The sequence below is a fragment of the Vanessa tameamea genome, chromosome 27 (assembly GCF_037043105.1).
Source record: "Vanessa tameamea isolate UH-Manoa-2023 chromosome 27, ilVanTame1 primary haplotype, whole genome shotgun sequence".
NCBI classification, from domain to species: domain Eukaryota; kingdom Metazoa; phylum Arthropoda; class Insecta; order Lepidoptera; family Nymphalidae; genus Vanessa; species Vanessa tameamea.
This window is the reverse complement of record NC_087335.1, coordinates 2,129,612-2,148,182: the sequence shown is the minus strand read 5'-3', so window position 1 is coordinate 2,148,182 and position 18,571 is coordinate 2,129,612. Positions and strand designations below refer to the sequence as shown.

Here is an 18,571-nt window from a genome sequence, read left to right as displayed (position 1 = left end):
CTGAATAGATGAGCTTCGGATGATATTTAGTACTTAGAAAGTGCTTAATACTTTGACTTATCACTTAGCGGATCTCACACGCGTCGGAAGTTAATAATAATAACAAATCTATACTAATATTATAAATGCGGCAGTAACTGTCTGTTACGCTATTGTAAGTAACTACAGGCACATGGGACATATCATCGGAGTTCCCTAGTTTGGTGGCGCATTGGCGATGTGAGGAGTGGTTCACATTTCTTACTGCGCTCTTGTCTATGGACGGTGGTGACTTACCATTAGGTGGTCCATTTGCTCGTCCACTTACTTATATAAAAAAAGCGATCCCGGCTATACCATAAACCGAATATGATCAAATTTGGAACGAAGCCAACTTGAATATTAAGAAAAGACACTGGCTACTTTTAATTTTATACCTAAAATAACTAGTAAGATATAATGTTGTGAATAAATATACAATGAGCAAAAGTTAAAAAGTATGAACTAACATCAAATGCTTTATTTAACTATTATTATACGTAATGAAGTATTCAAAAGTTTTAACTCCAGGTAGACAGTCGGTCCATCTCAAAAAAAAAAAACAATTGTCACCTAACCGGTGCCGGTTCTAACCGGACGTATCCGGTTACTTGTTGTAACAGCTGCTCAATGATTCACTAATTACTAGTGAGCGTCTCGTTTTCTCAAAACTCGTTCGTTTTAAGTGTCCCTGTGATAATTTGGTTATTTACTAATTTGGTAATTCGACAGTGTCAATGGTCATTAGTGTGCATCTTACCTATATATTAAAATTATATATACATAGCTTCATTACAAATAGCATACTGCGTTACAGGTAGAGAAGAAAACATAAAGAAAACTATGTTTAATTTCAAGTCCATCGAACCCATAGTTATATAGTTATATGAGATTTTCTAAAAATCCCAAAATTTTGCACATTTTTCTTTCCGTTGGAACTTTCTACAAAATATTATAAAACCTAAAAAATAGACGAATGAAATCGATAAAGTCGTTAAGTCGTATAGAAAATAAAATCGAAATTTTATAGTTCGTTTATATGTTACTAACAGCAAACTAAACGTCCAGATGTTCTTCATTAGATTTGTAAGCTAATCTTCTATGGCCGACTGTTGAAGCCATATTGAAAGCGTGTCGTACATTTATATACTGTTGTGTATACGTTGCATCATAAAGGGTAACCGAGCAACAGTAAACAGTTTAAATCTCAGGGTTGCTTTAATCTGACGCTGTCGGCCATGTACACAATGCCAATGTCTACTTATTTATAAATTTGCGTTCAGAAATCGGAAAGGCCGACTTAATTTCCTTGAATAACGCCCGTTGTAACCAAAAATATATGCCTTAATCAAAGAGATAATAGGTATGTTTCGACAAACATTACAAATAACAAAATACGATGAACTAAAAATTTATATTACAATAAAATGTTATACCAATGGCAGAGGTGATCCTTGTCCTACATTACTAGCGGTGAAATGTACTAATTGTCTAATATATTTCCTCCTTGTTCCAGCTTACGGCAAAGTGTTTCTAGTTAGAAAAAGATGTGGCGTCGACGAAGGGAAGCTATACGCTATGAAGGTGCTCAAGAAGGCTTCTATTGTACAGAAACTAAAGACTGCGGAACACACACGGACAGAGAGACAGGTTAGCTATTTGATGTTTATCACTATTCCTGATTAATACGAAAACTCCCAATTTATTTATGGTCGTTGAATTACATTATTTACTTCTATTCATCTCTATATCTAGTAATATTCTGTTAATTCCTTTTTTTTTTTTATAGCATTGATTGGCGGACGAGCATATGGGCCACCTGATGGTAAGTGGTCACCACGGCCCATAGACAAAGGCGCTGTAAGAAATATTAACCATTCCTTACATCACCTATGCGCCACCAACCTTGGGAACTAAGATGTTATGTCCCTTGTGCCTGTGATTACACTGGCTCACTCACCCTTCTAACCGGAACACAACAATAATTAGTACTGTTGTTTGGCGGTAGAATATCTGATGAGTGGGTGGTACCTACCCAGACGGGCTTGCACAAAGCCCTACCACCAAGTATATTCTTCCACCAAGTATAGTAAGTATGCGTGTTGCAATATACTTCTTGTATATTGCAACACGCATAACTATCCAATCTCTATTTGGTCTTGGTGACTAGTCTTTCAATACTACATTCCTTATCCTCTTCTCCTAAAACTCTTCATATAATATAAAGTCAATTGCCATTTCTTTATGATTAGTAATGACGTAAGGTCCAGCACGTAATAAAGAAATACATATTTTGACAGTTATATTATATGCCATGTATGTAAAGATATTTATTTTGTTTTATGTTCAACTTGAAAATCGTACTTATGTGATACTTGTGCTAATAGGTAGATTTATATTAAATTTTATAATCTCATGATTAGTTTTATGTTGATTATTTTAAAATATTCATGTACGGTCTGGACGCTTATTCAAAATCAGCCAAAAAGGGTGATCATACAATATATTAGAAAGTAAATAACCTAAGCCTTTAATTCTGGATAAGTCTGGATATGACGCATTTTTGACAAAATTTGTTCTGTGGGCTAAAAGATAAATATACCAAATCCAAGCATAAACATTATTATTTTATTTTCTCGTGTTTTATTGTGGCGCATTATCTGTCAACGTCTCAAGTACAAATCGGTTATTTTCATCTCTAGGTCCTAGAAGCTGTGAGGGTGTGTCCGTTCCTCGTGACACTTCACTACGCCTTTCAAACCGATGCCAAGTTACATCTCATTCTGGGTGAGTAATTTTTGTTTTACGTTCATTTTAGTTGATCAATTTGTCAATTTGCTTTGTTGTTTAAATTTGTTATAACTTTGTTCACTAGTTCTAGCTCTTGGCTCAAATCATACATTTTTCCGTGAATTGACGGTACAAAGCATACAAAGCTTCAAATCGATCTGATGCTCAAGAAATTAAACAACAAACTTATTATTGTAATTTTAGCATGTTATAATCAAGTTTCTAAAAATATTATATTGTCGTAACAATTATTAATCATTATATTTTATCAAACTCATAATTTGTCTGAATTTTGTAGGAAAATTATTATTGAAATATGTATCGGATGCATTAATATTTAGTCAAATGGCAAATTATTTAGGACATAGATTCCCGGGGATTGACTGAAACTATCGACTGAACTAACAATGTAAATAATATCACTCTATAATAAACATATTTGACGTATTTCTCGTCTCAAATCAAATGGAATCAACATTTTTATTCATATGGGCCTTTAGAAATACCTTTGAACCATCAAACGCTGCTACTTGTTCACTTCTTGTTACAAGAACCGGTAACAAACACAGGTAGTTAATTTCTACAAGACATCTAGTTATCGTTAAATCCTTGTATATTTGTCCAAAATGTATTGCTCTGTACTTTATCTGATACAGAGTAATAGAATTAATGATGGACTGTAACATCTTTCCTTCTCGCTTTCTGTCTGTGGGAGTGATTGGAAGGGACCGGGGAAGCGCGCGCTATTTGATTTGGTCAGTAAGAGCGTTCGTCGCTAGAGTCGGCGCTCAGATACCAACCCATTTTCTGAGGGTTTATAATGTTGCTTATTGCGTTTAGATGTCAGATGTGACGTCATAGTGTGAGTTTCGTTCTTTATTTTAATATTTTTTTTCTATATCATCATATAATCATATGTGGTAATATATGATATGATATTACCTAGGTTGTTTGTCACCTGAGCAAATTATATCGAAGTTTTGCTCGCCAGATATTGTGCGAACCACAACATCAAAGTCATCAGTCTTGCCGTGTGACAGAACTCGTGTCGTAACGCTACTTTCGTTATCTTCGAAGCAGTCTTTGGCTCTTTATCGATCTTTGATGATAGTGGACTTTGAATAATGTCAGTTACAACGTTTTCCGTCATATAAGGAATTAGTTTTGTTATCATTTCATAATTGTATTTATATCTAATTTGTTCAATACTAACTTCTGTATAAATGTATTACTTATAACTTTGCCTATTAATAAAGAAGCTCATAAAATATATAAGTATAGTAAATATAAAAGCCTCGAGTTTTGTTTCGTCGGTTTCTATTCATCACGGAAATGTAATTGTTTCTAATTGGGTAGTATTTTATTTGGGAAATTCCTTCTCGACGATTCTTCGCGATATAATGTAACCTCTGAGGTAATTTCCAATTGTTCTCAATATAATCTACATTGAGTTATTTATTTTAAAGTTATCTTGTCTTAAATTGTGATGCTGTCAATGTGATAGAAATATGCAAGCACCCAAAAATATTATTTATATTAATTCGACGACCTCCGTGGTCGAGTAGTGTATACACCGGTTTTCATGGGTACGCCACTCCGAGGTCCCGGTTCGATTCCCGGCCGAGTCGATATAGAAATGTACATTAGTTTTCTATGTTGTTTTGGGTCTGGGTGTTTGTGGTACCGTCATTATATCTCATTTTCCATAATACAAGTGCTTTAGATACTAACATTGGGATCAGAGTAATGTATGTGATGTTGTCCAATATTTATAAAAAATATAAAAATTAAAGATACACCAAAGGCACAGACATGTCTGTGGAGATACGTATATAACAATAAAAAAAAATGTTATCTTGTAAATCACGTTAACATAAGTGTATCGTAAGAATCTTCTTAAATAAAGTAGATATATTTTGATTTCTTTGACTGAAAAATATATGAATTGAAATCGTTAATAGTAATACTTGAATATGTTATGTTTTTCGCGTTAATTGTATAAAATATAAAAACCGAATAAAATTTGAGTTTCCTCAATTCAAGAACGGAACTCCGAAATGTTGCAAACCGGTGTTTTAGTATAAAACGTAGCATTTGCGATTTACCAACCTGTGGCAAAACACTGGCCCACTAGGATCGACCTTGGCACACTGCGTTATGCAGAATCTAAACGAATTGACATGACTTATCTTAATTTTGATTTTGAATGTATGTACACGTTTATTACATACTAGCTGTGCCCTCGACTTCGTGCGAGTTGTTTGAATTTAAGTTATTTGGATATTGTACCGTGATTTTATTTTTATTCTATATATAATTCTAAAATAAATGTAGCCTAAGTTACTCCTTATTACATCCGCTATCTGCCAGTGAAAGTTCCGTCGAAATCGGTTCAGCCGTTCCAGAGCTAATCTATGTTCCAGAGATTAGCAAACAATAAATTAGAAAACGATTAGAGAGGAACAAACAAATCGTAAAAAATGTTATTTTGGTATATGTACCGTGTATACATACATATGCATTTAGTTGGTATGGGTTATTTTAATATTACAAACAGACACTCCAATTCTATTATATGTATAGATGTTTAAGTTATCGTTTGGAAATGTTCGCTTATTTTAAACAGCAGGTCAGACCGTCATGAAATCAGTTATACTCCTCTGTATAACTTTTGATTGCAAATTGCTTTTGTCTAAGCTCATGATCGAACTCCCGACTCTATCTATATGTTTATAGCTCGGTGACTAAAATACCTACCGTTAATCTATTGAAGCATCTATTCGTACACATCATTTAAAAAAAACATGTGTGTTATGTTCCGAAAAAACCACGAAACAGTGGTACATTTATATATATAAGATTTTAAATTAACATGTTTATTTTTAGTAATATAAGTATTTGAAACGGGATATTTACTATGTTTTTTATTTTTATTTGGTGGAGCTCGATATTTCGACATTATCGTGACAAGACAATGGTAAATATCCCATTTCAAATACTTATTGTAGTTTATTTATATGTTACTATACAACAACATATCCTTGCGTTGTTAGTCTGTGTAATTACAGACGGGAAAGATACTTTGGTCCCACGAGGACAAAGGATTTCGTCGTCTTACGTTATTTCTACTCTTTAATTTCAAACGTATATATATAATTAGATAGTTTCCCAGATAAATATATTTATATATATTTTTGACACTACCGTTCTGACTCATAACTAGGAATCGCTTTGATCCATAAATTATAAATAACTGCTCTATACCGCCATCTGTTGGACCAAATAATTAAAAGCAATTCCGACAAAACATCGTCTGTTTGTACGATTACAATCGGTTAAGTTTCTCGGAAGTTAATACGATCGACTAATATAATATGTATATACGCTATTCAATTATCGAATAAACTTTAATCCTACTTACTTAACAAAAGCAAATCTATTAAGTTCTGTGTCATATGTCAGTAGACATTTACCCAGCCATTGTATATACGTATATATATATAGTATTTGATATTCCAAAACTAATAAACTCTTAATTAAAAATTTCTATACTAACAATGACTCGCAGAAAGGATTATTTCAAAGAGAACCACCAAGATCAAGGCTTTTGATAAGGTAACGAACAGATAGGGTATAGTAATAAATGAATTTGAATTTTACGTAAACCCTGTTATGGTATGAAACTAATTGCCCGTCCCGACATCTTACGGGTAAACATCAAAGTTAACTGTCCCGTTTCTCCCCTTAAAGGTGTAATTTTCAAAAATTCTTTATTAATGAGCGTCCACGCCACGAAAGGAGTTACCATGCTAACTTTAAAGTCAATCGGATCTATAATTTCAGAAATCTCGTGATGAGTGTGTGGTATATATGATTGTGACTTCTTGAAAATTTAAAATGTTTTCTTAAACTTAACTCTTTAAAGTAATCATCCAAATAGTTCTCTTAAAAATGGAACCGTAATATAAATTTATTTTGAGTTTAATTTGTGAACGTATGTTTTTTTGCTGATCCTAGGACATAACTGGCTAGACAATATTAAAATAATTAATTTGACCTCTGTCTGTTGAGTCATATCTATTCCGCGTCGGTCATGGTTCCAGACAAGATTCAGACTTTGCTAGATATCAAAAATGTATAAGGAAGATTAATTAAAAACCCAATTAATTGCGACACGAACGTGGGTAATTTGCAATTTTCGACAGGTGACCTTTCGACCCGGATGTGATCGTGATTGTTCGAGTATTGTTTACAAATAAGGGCCTCAAGTGTCAAATGCTAAGGGACAGGCAAACTATGAAACACTAGCATTGGTAATGTATACCCGTGCAACAGCTGGCCAAAGGCCTCATCAACTGTTCGATTATGTTTGGATCCACTACGCTTCCCCGACACATCAAAGCAGATGTACATCAGACACTCTCGGATTTATCACGATGTATCAAAATCCATTACACGTAATTTTTGATAGTCAAAGAAAAAGATTAATAAGAAACCCTAATGATTTAGCTTTTGCGCGAGTTTTTAATTGATTTATTTTTGAATTTACAATTTGGTAAAAATGGGCAATAGGCGATCGTTTCTCCAAAGGTGCGTTATTGTCTATGAACTCATTAATCGTGTAATGACGCCAAATAAAAACAAAGATTAATATTATTATCATTACCCCTTTTTAAGGAATGTCTGCTACTATTTTTTTAAAATCGCTAGGCGGCTAGTAAAATATTTCGCTATTGACGCTGACTGCGTAATAACCTCCCACAAACAAATTTTCATTTAATTTTTGATTTCATTTTGGCAACAGAGACAGACCGTTTTCTGAGTTGCTGTTGCAAAAAAAAATCCCTACACCGTCAAATCATATACTAAACATAAATATATAAAGTTTTTTAAGAATATGAGACTCGATTTGTTCTTTCATAATTGTACTTTAAAATTTTAAGCAAATTTTAAGAAAGTTCTTTAAATAAGTAAAATCTTCATTAGTTCAAAACAAATGCGTGAGATTTATAGCTTCTAGGTAAGCTAGGGTAGTAATATGCATTGTTTATTATTATTGTAGCAATAAACGCTAAATCTTTAATGATTTATATAATTGTGATATTCTCCTGGTTATTTCCATATAAATAAAATAAAATAATATGCAGGTCAAGATCATTAAAATAGTACCTACGCGTCTATTAAAAATATATTTACGCATTAACAATTATACACGAATCGCGATTCACACGCGCTTGAAGTATACTTGATTTTGAAATTTTTACGTCACGTTGATTAAAACAAGCAGAATAATTCGTTATTATTATTAAAGAGTTTTCACTCTATGGTTGAAATTACTGAATATTTAAGAAACATGATTTTTGTTATTGGTTATACTAAAGATCTTTAATAACTACATAACAATAATAAAAATAAAGTGTTGTGACAGACAGAGGAGAAAATGATACTGAACTGTTTTATCTTTGCATTTATGTATATATATATATATCGGTATATACTCTTACAAGGGTGTTTCTGAGACAATTTCTATTGAACTCTATTCGAAAGTTTATTTTTCATTCAAATTATCATCTAGAGAAAATTTTTCATTATCGTTTTATTTATTAGAAATTAAAGTTTTTACTTATTCGGTATCATTATGTTTACAATATTTCATACAAATCCATCCAATCTTTAAGATGTGCAATAGACATCATAGTTTAAATTGTAATTTCAAAGGAATAAGGTATAATTTAGCACGAGGAGTAATAACGTATAATCTATACATTTAGTTGTTATTTCTGTCAAATCTTGTAGATTTCATTTATCATTTTATGTCCTCAATAAATCTACTTTGTATAATTTGCGAAATTTATTTTGATCTATTGCCGTAGGTTATTTTATTCTCAATAATGTTTTGATACTTTAAAATGTTTATTAGTCTAGAACTTTGCGGTCATGCAAAATTAGATGTGACTTCAAGTCTTAATTAATATTTTTTGTCATAATTAAAGATGTTTTTCAAGACTTTATTAGGGATAGTTAATTATCTGCCTGCCTATGGAGTCGTATTCGACCCACTGAGAAATATAATCATTCAGTACTCTTACTTAAGATTTTGGACTCGATTCAACCGTTTTCAATGAGAATCATATAATTTACGTGAATTGTAGTATATATTGGTTGAAATTTTTTTTTCATCCATATGCAAGATAATCAAAACCTGTTCAGCCCCTAACAATTATGTAAAAGTTGGAGTTAATATAAACTAACGTAGACTGAGTTATAATTCCTCGAGTTATACTTTTTCTTACGGAAAAATTGATTATGTATAATGAAAAAATCATCGTATTAGTGTAAACCTATTTAAGCCTTCTATATCCAGTGTTTCATCGCGATTGAGATGTTACGTAACCGAAACCAGACGCCTTGACCTACCGGACGCCGGCCACTTTTTCTTTCACGCGGCTCGGCTATTGTTTGCTAGTGAACTTATGTTCGTTAGACTTTAATGATTTATGAACCATTAAGAAGACTATTGCAGTGAGAGATTTGCGCTTTTAATGTTCTTTGTAATGTTTATGTATTGAATTTTTAAATTGTCTTGAACCTTAATTTCGATTTAATGTTAATTTTCTAGAGGTTTTTGGTAATGATGAGACGATCTATATAAGTGTTAAACAAATTAATATATAGCGTAGCAGAATGTGTCCTTCTGTGTCTGGTATTGTCGTCGTATATCCTGAAGTATCAAAATTTCAAGTCTAAATCGTCAAGGATTTAGATAAAAATAAATTACAAAATCCTCACCATCACACAGATTGCCTAAAGCACGAATAAAATATTGTAAAACAATAAAAAATCTTTTAGGTTATATTTTAGAGGGAAGTCTCATCTATAAAGTGAAGTTTAAATCAATAGTTTATAATTAAAGCCTTACTATGAATATCGTTTGCACGTGTGAAACTCGTTGGTACTCCGATTACATCCTGTTATACGGTATAAGATAGATAAAATCCACGTGTTGAATAAATCGGTTCGTAACTACTTAAATAAGTGTATCATTATTAAAAAGTATGTAAAACAACGCATTGTAAATATTATGCTGTTAAGCTGTCTTTCGAGGAATTTTGGATCTTTTTCCTATCAGGAGCTTTAGTGTGTTGATGATGTTCACCCCCCAGCAAGAGATGAATTATGCACACCAAAAGTCAGCGATACTTTCAATCTGACATCTTCAATTAAGTTTCGCGTAGAGTTGTCGGCTTTAAAATATAATAATATGTTTAAATAATTTATACCACCAGCTCTTTATATATCTGATATCCATATCAGATATCAGATAAATATGTATAAATCAATATAACATTATGTTCAAGCATGAGAACATTCAATCATCAAGACAAAGGCTAAATCTAGTTGGTCTAAACGAAAAGTAAAAAAACCTCTCCACCAGCTTATTTCTGCAGCCAGTTGCGGACCTATTGTTAGATGTTGCACGTGCGTTCACTGTGAGAATAAGTGTAACAAGTCATACGGTAATAGCGGGTTCTAATACTGTTATGGACTTTATGACCCGGTGCGTGATACACGTGGATCGAATGAGTTTCAGTACTTGCTCGTATCGGCTACATGGACTTTGCGTTTAGATGTTTTTTAACAAAGATTTTAATTAATATTGCCAAAATGAATATCACGATACAATGTTTAAAAAAGTTCTAGAATTATTCTGTTAAACAGTACTATTTAGTTTTGTCGTGATTCATTTTAAAGGGATGTAGCATTAATGTTTTATTTTTCAATGTTGGTGACGTATTGGCACCAACATGGTATATTTAGTTGGTAATGATATTTCTTACTGCGTCAATGTTTATGGATTAAGACTCGTTTCCCTTGTCTGCTGATTTCTTTTCCAAAAATAGTATCTCCATAGTGTTGTCCTCGCCTTTGTTGAATCTTTAATTTAGCTTGGGTTTACGTAATTTTAATATGTAGCATATATTTTTTTGTTATCAAATTTCGTACCCAATTGCATTAAATCGCTCGTTTCTCATCCCACGTCCACGCTACTTCAGGAGCGGTTGGCCAACGATAGAACAATATCATAATGGTGCGGATATATTAGCGGTATTGTGCTGCACTCTATTAGATATTACATTTATATAAAACAATGCTAGTGCTCTCCCGCTTACGCTCAAGGAAAATACAGTGTAGTGGACGGTTCCGTATTTGTTGCTCCGGTTTTTTTTTTGGGCATGTTTAGACCTATCGAGAGCTCTATAGATAACTTATGGTCATTGATATATATAAGGCAACGTTTATACGGTAGTAGGACTTTATGCAAGTCCGTCTAGGTATGCACCTCCGGTTCATCACTAAGGCACAACAAAATCTTAATTCCTAAGGTTAGTGGCGCATTGGCGATGTAAGGGGTGGCTAATATTTCTTACAGTTCCGATGTCATTAATATTAGACTATATTATTTATGTATGTAATGACTTTCAAATTAAATCAAATTTGTTCATTATTTAATGTCATTATTAAAAAGAAATATATATATATACAAATAGACAGATAATTCTGAATCCAGAAAATACAGAATCTAAATCCGGAATCCTCAAAAGTTGGTGATTCAAAATGTAGACCATTATAACTTCGAAAAAGGGAGAGGTAAATTTTAAAGTAGCACTTCTATGATGCACGCCACGTCACTAGTGCCTCGAATGACTTTTTCAGATATACCAAAAATAATGATCATTTGTTTCGGACTTGGCAGAATAAATTTGGTTCTAGTCTACTTCAATTTGTTCCAGCATAATAGATTCACATTATTTATCTCTTTTCTTAATTTCGCTATCAAATGTTCGTGTTATTTATGTTTCTTATAGTTTAGTCTGTGTCCGTATTTTGAATCGTTGGTATGGATGAATAAATCATTTTCGGGATAATAAATTATTAATTTGCGTGTAGGTCAGGGACACATCCCTCCCACGTCTGTCTGTTGCTTACACGAAAGTAACGCGTAGCTTTACATATAACTAACTGGTATCTGTGTTTTCATTGTAATTTAGTAATATCTATTGTTTAATTTAATCTGATGTATATATATATATATATACATTTAAGTATAGACTGCCTGGTTTAGTATCAAGTTATAAGGGCGCAGATCCTAAGCTCTTGGATCCAAAAAAAACCAGGTTGGGCCGATAAAAGTTATTGGTTTTTTAAAAAAATAGAAACAGCCCCGAGTATGGAAACTAGAAGTTGGTTCTGCGCCTGAACTCTTGCTGGTCGTGTAGGATTTGCCGTAGCATCGGATGTGTCCTACAATGTGTCCTGCATAGCTGGCTGGTCGCCCTTGCCGAAATCAGTCAGGACGACATTTAAGTATAATATGGTTATCTAATTCATACAAATTTTTCTATGTGTTTCAAGTATACATTATTAGAATGTCCTAACCGAATGGTTGTTTGGATGAAATCGCTAGTGAGCCACAACTTAACAAAACCGCCTTTTATACTGCACATATTTTAGTTTTTTTTTTTTTGTAAAATTATATTAATTCTTAACATAATTATGAATAACAAGTCATCTTCATTAATAAATAATGAGAAAAATAGTTCTCTACGAAGTCATCGTATTCGGCGAATCCTATTAATTTTCAAAGAGCATGGACTTCTATGTTAATAGTTGTAACCTAGTTTAGAAGCCGAACTTTATATGTATCCATATTGTCATGTCAATTGTTTGGAATGATTTATTACTTAAATTTCCTATACTTGAAAAATTGTAAAAAAATTTGAAGCCCTTTAGTTTGCTTAATATATTTGATTAATTTACTTCGGTTGCTTTAAATCGGATTTCAATATATTATAAGTTCATTATGTTGTTTTTCTTTACGAATTAATTTAAAATCTATTTCCCAACTAAAGTGACAAGGTAACTTCTAAATGTAATTATTAATTTGCATTTTATTACCAATTATCTTTGTGACCCGCTTTGCTTGGCGTAAATTCAAATATAACATTACATAACGTTTTTAATTAAAAATTATGTAAATTTATAATAACCGTACAACGTACGTACACCAGGTCCAAGACTAAATTTACTTCTATATCAAACCTCATTAAAGTCCGTTGAACGTTTCGGTTGACTAACAAAAACAGACTCATGGGCATTGAATATTTGTAAGATCGTAATAATAAGCTTTAATTTAAGTCATGAGGTTTGTTTGGGTGTAGTAAAAATACAGTACTTCATAACAAAATGTACTCCAAATAAAGGAATTCGTGTATTTTTTTTATAGTTGATTAGGTTAGGACAAATGGGCCTCTTAATTGTGTGTGTTCCCCTCATTGATATCGACGCCGTAAGAAATCACCAATGTGCCACAAACCATGGAAACAAAAATGTACTGTCTCTTGAACCTATAGTTAGACTGGTTCACACACCCTTCACGGAACTCAACAATACTAAGTTTAGCGTATTGCGTTAGAATATTTTATGAGAGGGTATTATCTACCCAGAAGGGCTTGAACAAAGTTCTACCTCCAAGTAATATCTTGTAAATAAATACGCGTAAAGAAACGATCTTCATCTGTCATTCAATGTACGTCAAAGCGTAAATATAAGAGGCTCAAGGACGACGGAAAAGTTGAATATTATGGAAGAGACATTCTGAATATAAAGGTTCTTTTTAAACGTATAACGTATACATAGTTTTTTATACTCTTTATGATGTCGCTGTATCTAGGTCAACACCAGTTCAGCATCTCCTAGCTAATTCATGATCTGATTAAAATCTCAATTACCTTCAGTGAGCACGAAGTGGGAGGTTTACTTGGGTCTATTTAGAAAACCAGACTTGTTATTTGCTTATTAATTGCATAAGACTGTATGGATCTTAACTCGTTCCTTGCTGTAAAATGTTTCGTAAATACTACTGATGATGTCATCTTGACTGATTTCGGCCAGCTATATGCGCAGGATATATTATTTATAATGTATAGGATATATACCCAAACACACACACATGTGCCCCATACCCTCACTCCCATAACCTGTTGGGACGATTTGTGTGAAACTAAAATGTGAGACCAAATGTATACTACTACTTAATAACACTTACTTTCCCTATTGTAACCATAATGTATAAAAAAAAGTATATACGTTAGTGTGGTCCACGACTAGCTCGAAGTCCAGCGATGATCTGCTATGTTCAGTATTAATATAAAATGCCAAAATGTATTAAAGTATAATGTAAAAAAGGCACGGGCAACTGTGAGCCCGTAGATGTTGTTAAATTATAATAAAAAAAAATAAAAAAATCTCTTGGGACGGTAAATTCGGCACGACCATAAATAGTTTAGGCATAAGAACAACATCTTTACGAGCTTTTCAACGTACGGGGGGGGGGGGACTATCATCTTCCAGACTCCGGATCGCTATTACAAATTTCTCCTTCTTTTTTCGATATCGAATAGATCTCGAGATCTGCGATTAGACCAATTATGGAGTCGATACTAGTACTATACTAGTGATTGTAGGTTTGTGCAAGATGTTGGCTCTTGGATCTATACAGTGATATAGTTCGTGTCGTCTAACTTTGCCGCCTTGGAAACCGATGTTCGGAAAGACCACGCACGTATAATCTTGAAAAATGTTCTAAGTCTTGGGCTATTATCGTTCCCACTCCTAGCGCAAGCTTTAAGCTTCTGGGAAAATTAAATAGGAATATAACTAATTTCTCAAAATGAGGAATTGCTACAATTCTTTAAAAAATAATAATAATGTCATTCTATAGATTATCCTCTTGTAAAAAATCTGAAGTTTGCTTGTTCTGCCCTCTACATAAACACATTTGCTAATCTATGCTTCAAATTATACGTTAGTTTTTTCAACAGTACTTTGAATATTTAAATTCCTCACACGTCATCTGGCACCTTCCACAGTTTCGGAACTAGCTTATATATAATAGCACCAAAGTTTGATACAGTATAAAAATGTCTCGTGAAAATGGTTCAAGTATGCTCAACTGTGAGTACTTTAAAATCGATCAAGTGAGGTACCGTCAGCAATAAAATTATAATTTATTAAGTATAATTTTCGTATAATAATCTTATAACCATATAACCTATTGATTATATTTAAATATTTATCTAATATTATAAACGTGACAAGAAGTTCATTTATTTTGTAAAAGTCCAGCAAGGGTAAAGCCTCCTCTCATTTCGATGCGAAAGTTTTAGAGCTAATTCTACCGCGCTGCTAAAACCGTATTGGTGGATATACATGTGGCTGATTTTTGTTGTTTGTAAGTTAGATACGTGCACGTGCGGTTTCCTCGCGATGTTTTCCATCATCACCAAGCATGAGATGAATTATAAACACAAACTCAAATTGAGCACATGGAAATTCCATGGTGCTTGCCCGCGTATGAACTAGCAAACTTCGATTAAGATGCGCCACCTTCTACCCATTGGGTAATCTATGAATATACGAATTTAAAAAACATTATTACTATAAGATATACAAGTAATATTTCATCCCTTACTATCACTGATCAATCATAGAAAAAATTAATATTTATTTTTCATTTGAATAACAAAGTTTTTAACAAAATGAGATGTTTTTGTTAACCGTTTACATTCCGATCCCTTTCTTTCAAAACAGCGTGTAAGCAATTAAAAAAAAAATGTTGATCGTGATTTACTTTGAGTTCGTACTTGGGGCTTTCGTTTTAGCAGGGGTTTATTTAGCCTTTCAAAACAATTACTTGATTTTGATAGAGAAAGCAGACACGAAGTTCAGTACAATACATGCAAATAACTTGAATGTATTATTATAAGATGTCCAGTTGCTATCTATAAATTTCTTAAATTATGCATTTTGAATTATCGAAGTTTTTAATACATTTGGTGAGTTACTTTTGTGCATGTTTGCATATTTATTTTATATTTAACGATGATATGCAATTCACGCTTGTCACGTCGATAGTCTAAATTTAAAGTGGGGGAATCTGCGAAGGACAGCTTATGTAATATAATATATCACAACTTCGGAAACACGCTGCATCTTTTGGTATAAGAATTATATATATCAGTAAAGAAATATTAAAAAAAAATCCAGACGTAAATTATGACGAAGCACTCACGAAAGTATAACATATAACGTTCTGATATCGGTGATACAATAAATAGTGCATATTAAAATATAAATAAATATTATGGTAGGTCTGATATCGAGGACTTCCCTCACCGGAAGTTATCGAAACCAATAGTTAGTTGAATATTTCAACACTGAACAATGATTCTGATATAACTATCCTGTAAAATGTTTACAGAAAATTAAATGGGGCTAATATTTCTTAATAGAACATATGGAGTTGATGTTCGACACACAGCTGAAAAGATCATCTATGATTTAAGAATATCTGTTCAGCTAAGAACATTCTCCATCTCAAGTTTCCTTTCAAACAAAAGAAAACTAAATCAAAGTTTTGTCACTCGTTCAGGAACTAAGATACCATAGACATACACATTGGACTTAGAAAATCTCATTTTCGCTTTTAACAATAGGTTCATTCAAAATAATGATAATAGTTTACATATTTTTCCTATAAATGTATTAATCGAAACATTTGTCAACAGACTACGTCGCCGGAGGGGAACTGTTCACGCATCTCTACCAACGAGAACATTTCCACGAAAACGAAGTTCGTATATACATCGCAGAGATCATACTGGCGCTCGAGCAGTTACATAAGGTGATTTACAGAAACATACATTCATCTTTTCATTTCATCTATGACAGTTCATCCGTCTCTCGTCGTAGCCTTTGAGTTTCAATGCGATGAGTGAAATATGGACCTCATTCTTCTAATTTTACATACTTGTTTATTAATATCAAAATATAGTCATTTGATTGTGAAATATATAATGAAATATAAAATACGACAAAATTGTTGATACAAAAAAGGAATAATTGACAGTCAATCGAATAGTTTTAAAAAATAAAATACGCCTAAAGCCATTTCATATTTTGTATACATAACATATTCACAGGAATGTTTAATATGAATGATATGTTACAATGAAGTGCATCTACCATATTGACGTTTACATGAAAATCTAGCAACTTTTTTATGATATGTAGGCGAAAAGACAAATAGGCCAGACATGAGCGCTGTAAGAAATATTAACCATTCCTTATATCACCAATGTGCCGCCAAACTTGGGAGCTAATATTTTATGTCCCTTGTGCCTATTACACTGGCTCACCCTTCAAACCGAAACACAAAAATAATAAGTATTTATTGCTGCTTAGCGGTAGAATATATGATGTATGTCAAATACTTACCTCGATTTTGAGAGCATTTAGATGTATATAACGTTAAATGAATATATCGAAGTCGATCAATTTCCCTTTCCCCAGCTCGGCATTATTTATCGTGACATCAAACTGGAGAACATACTGCTGGATGCGGAAGGGCACATAGTGCTGACAGATTTCGGCCTCTCGAAGGAATTCTGCGGTGGTGAAAGCAGAGCATACAGCTTCTGTGGTACCATCGAGTACATGGCGCCTGAAGTCGTACGCAGCGGTAGCCAGGGTCATGATATCGTGAGTAACATTTTATTATTAGAAAATGAATGTTTAAGATACATACTGACTTATATTTATCTCATCAGATTGTTTCGAAGAGTTTACTTAGTGATAAGGCTGTAATTGTCCAAATTAGACGAGACATTTCTACGAGGCGAGGCTTTATATTTTTGTGACATTTATTTATTTCGTTCGTTAGTTTCTTGCCTTTCGTCTATATTTATAAAAGTTGCAAGAACTAACTTTCTTAATTTTGCTTTAGATCCCACCAGCTATTACGATAATATACGGGTGGTTGAGGCCCTTACGTGCTCAATCGATAAATGAGCTTAACGAAAATTCCGTTAGTAAGTCAGTTGTTGACGGAACTGTGCAGGTTACGAGTATTACTTTATAAAATACGAACGGACGAATTTGATTGATTTTTGTAAATACAAATTTCCTGTTATATATATATTCCTGATCAGTTCCTCCCTCACACGTGTCACCATTAGTCGATCGATATCTTTTTGTCTGCACAATAGAACTATGCCGGTGATAATAAAAATATTAGCTTGCCCTATTTAGTTACAAATATTAGATAATTATTGGAAGTGTTTTGATAAGCGGTTGACCAATTACCATTAAGTAAAACCGTGGTTTTGACAGTGTAGTGGAAACAAAGAGATATTCAAATTAAAAAAAAAGTAAAGTAGAGTAACAGCGTGTAAATGACCCACTTTTAGGCTGAGGCTTGCTGTCCTTTTAAAAATAATGTTTTTGGAGTTAATCCCACGCTGCTCTACTACGAGTTAGTATTACAGTTACAGTATTAGTAGTACAGATTTTATTGGAATTGGCACGCGCTGGTTTTAACACGATGTTTTCCTTCACTGCAGTACATAATATGAATTATGAACAAAAATTAAGCATATGGAAATTTAGTGTAAGTTTCACTTGTACGGGTTTGAACCCGCAATCATCGGTTAAAATTCACAAGTTTGGTTAGTGTCACTATCACCCTTCATAAGAAGATACTTTTTTGATAATATATTTCTCATTTGGGCGGTTTAAATTATTTTCTAAACTTAACTTGCTCGTATTAGTTCCTCTCGTATGAATACTCGATGAAAATAAATAATTATTTGTAAATTGAAAAGTGTTTTGTAGTAAATAGTAACTTTCTAAGATAGAATAAATA

General features: G+C 32.8%; 1 protein-coding gene across 2 annotated transcripts in view; it reads left to right on the top strand.

Annotated features, from left to right (window-relative positions):
* The window catches only part of LOC113392058 (ribosomal protein S6 kinase alpha-5-like), a 112,027-nt gene that overhangs the window by 49,517 nt on the left and 43,939 nt on the right, over nucleotides 1-18,571 (top strand). For both annotated transcript variants that reach the window (XM_026628290.2, XM_026628292.2), the window contains exons 3-6: nucleotides 1,535-1,668; nucleotides 2,721-2,805; nucleotides 16,437-16,552; nucleotides 17,221-17,409. In XM_026628290.2, the coding sequence (XP_026484075.2) occupies nucleotides 1,535-1,668; nucleotides 2,721-2,805; nucleotides 16,437-16,552; nucleotides 17,221-17,409 (524 nt within the window). The remainder of the gene's footprint in view (nucleotides 1-1,534; nucleotides 1,669-2,720; nucleotides 2,806-16,436; nucleotides 16,553-17,220; nucleotides 17,410-18,571) is intronic.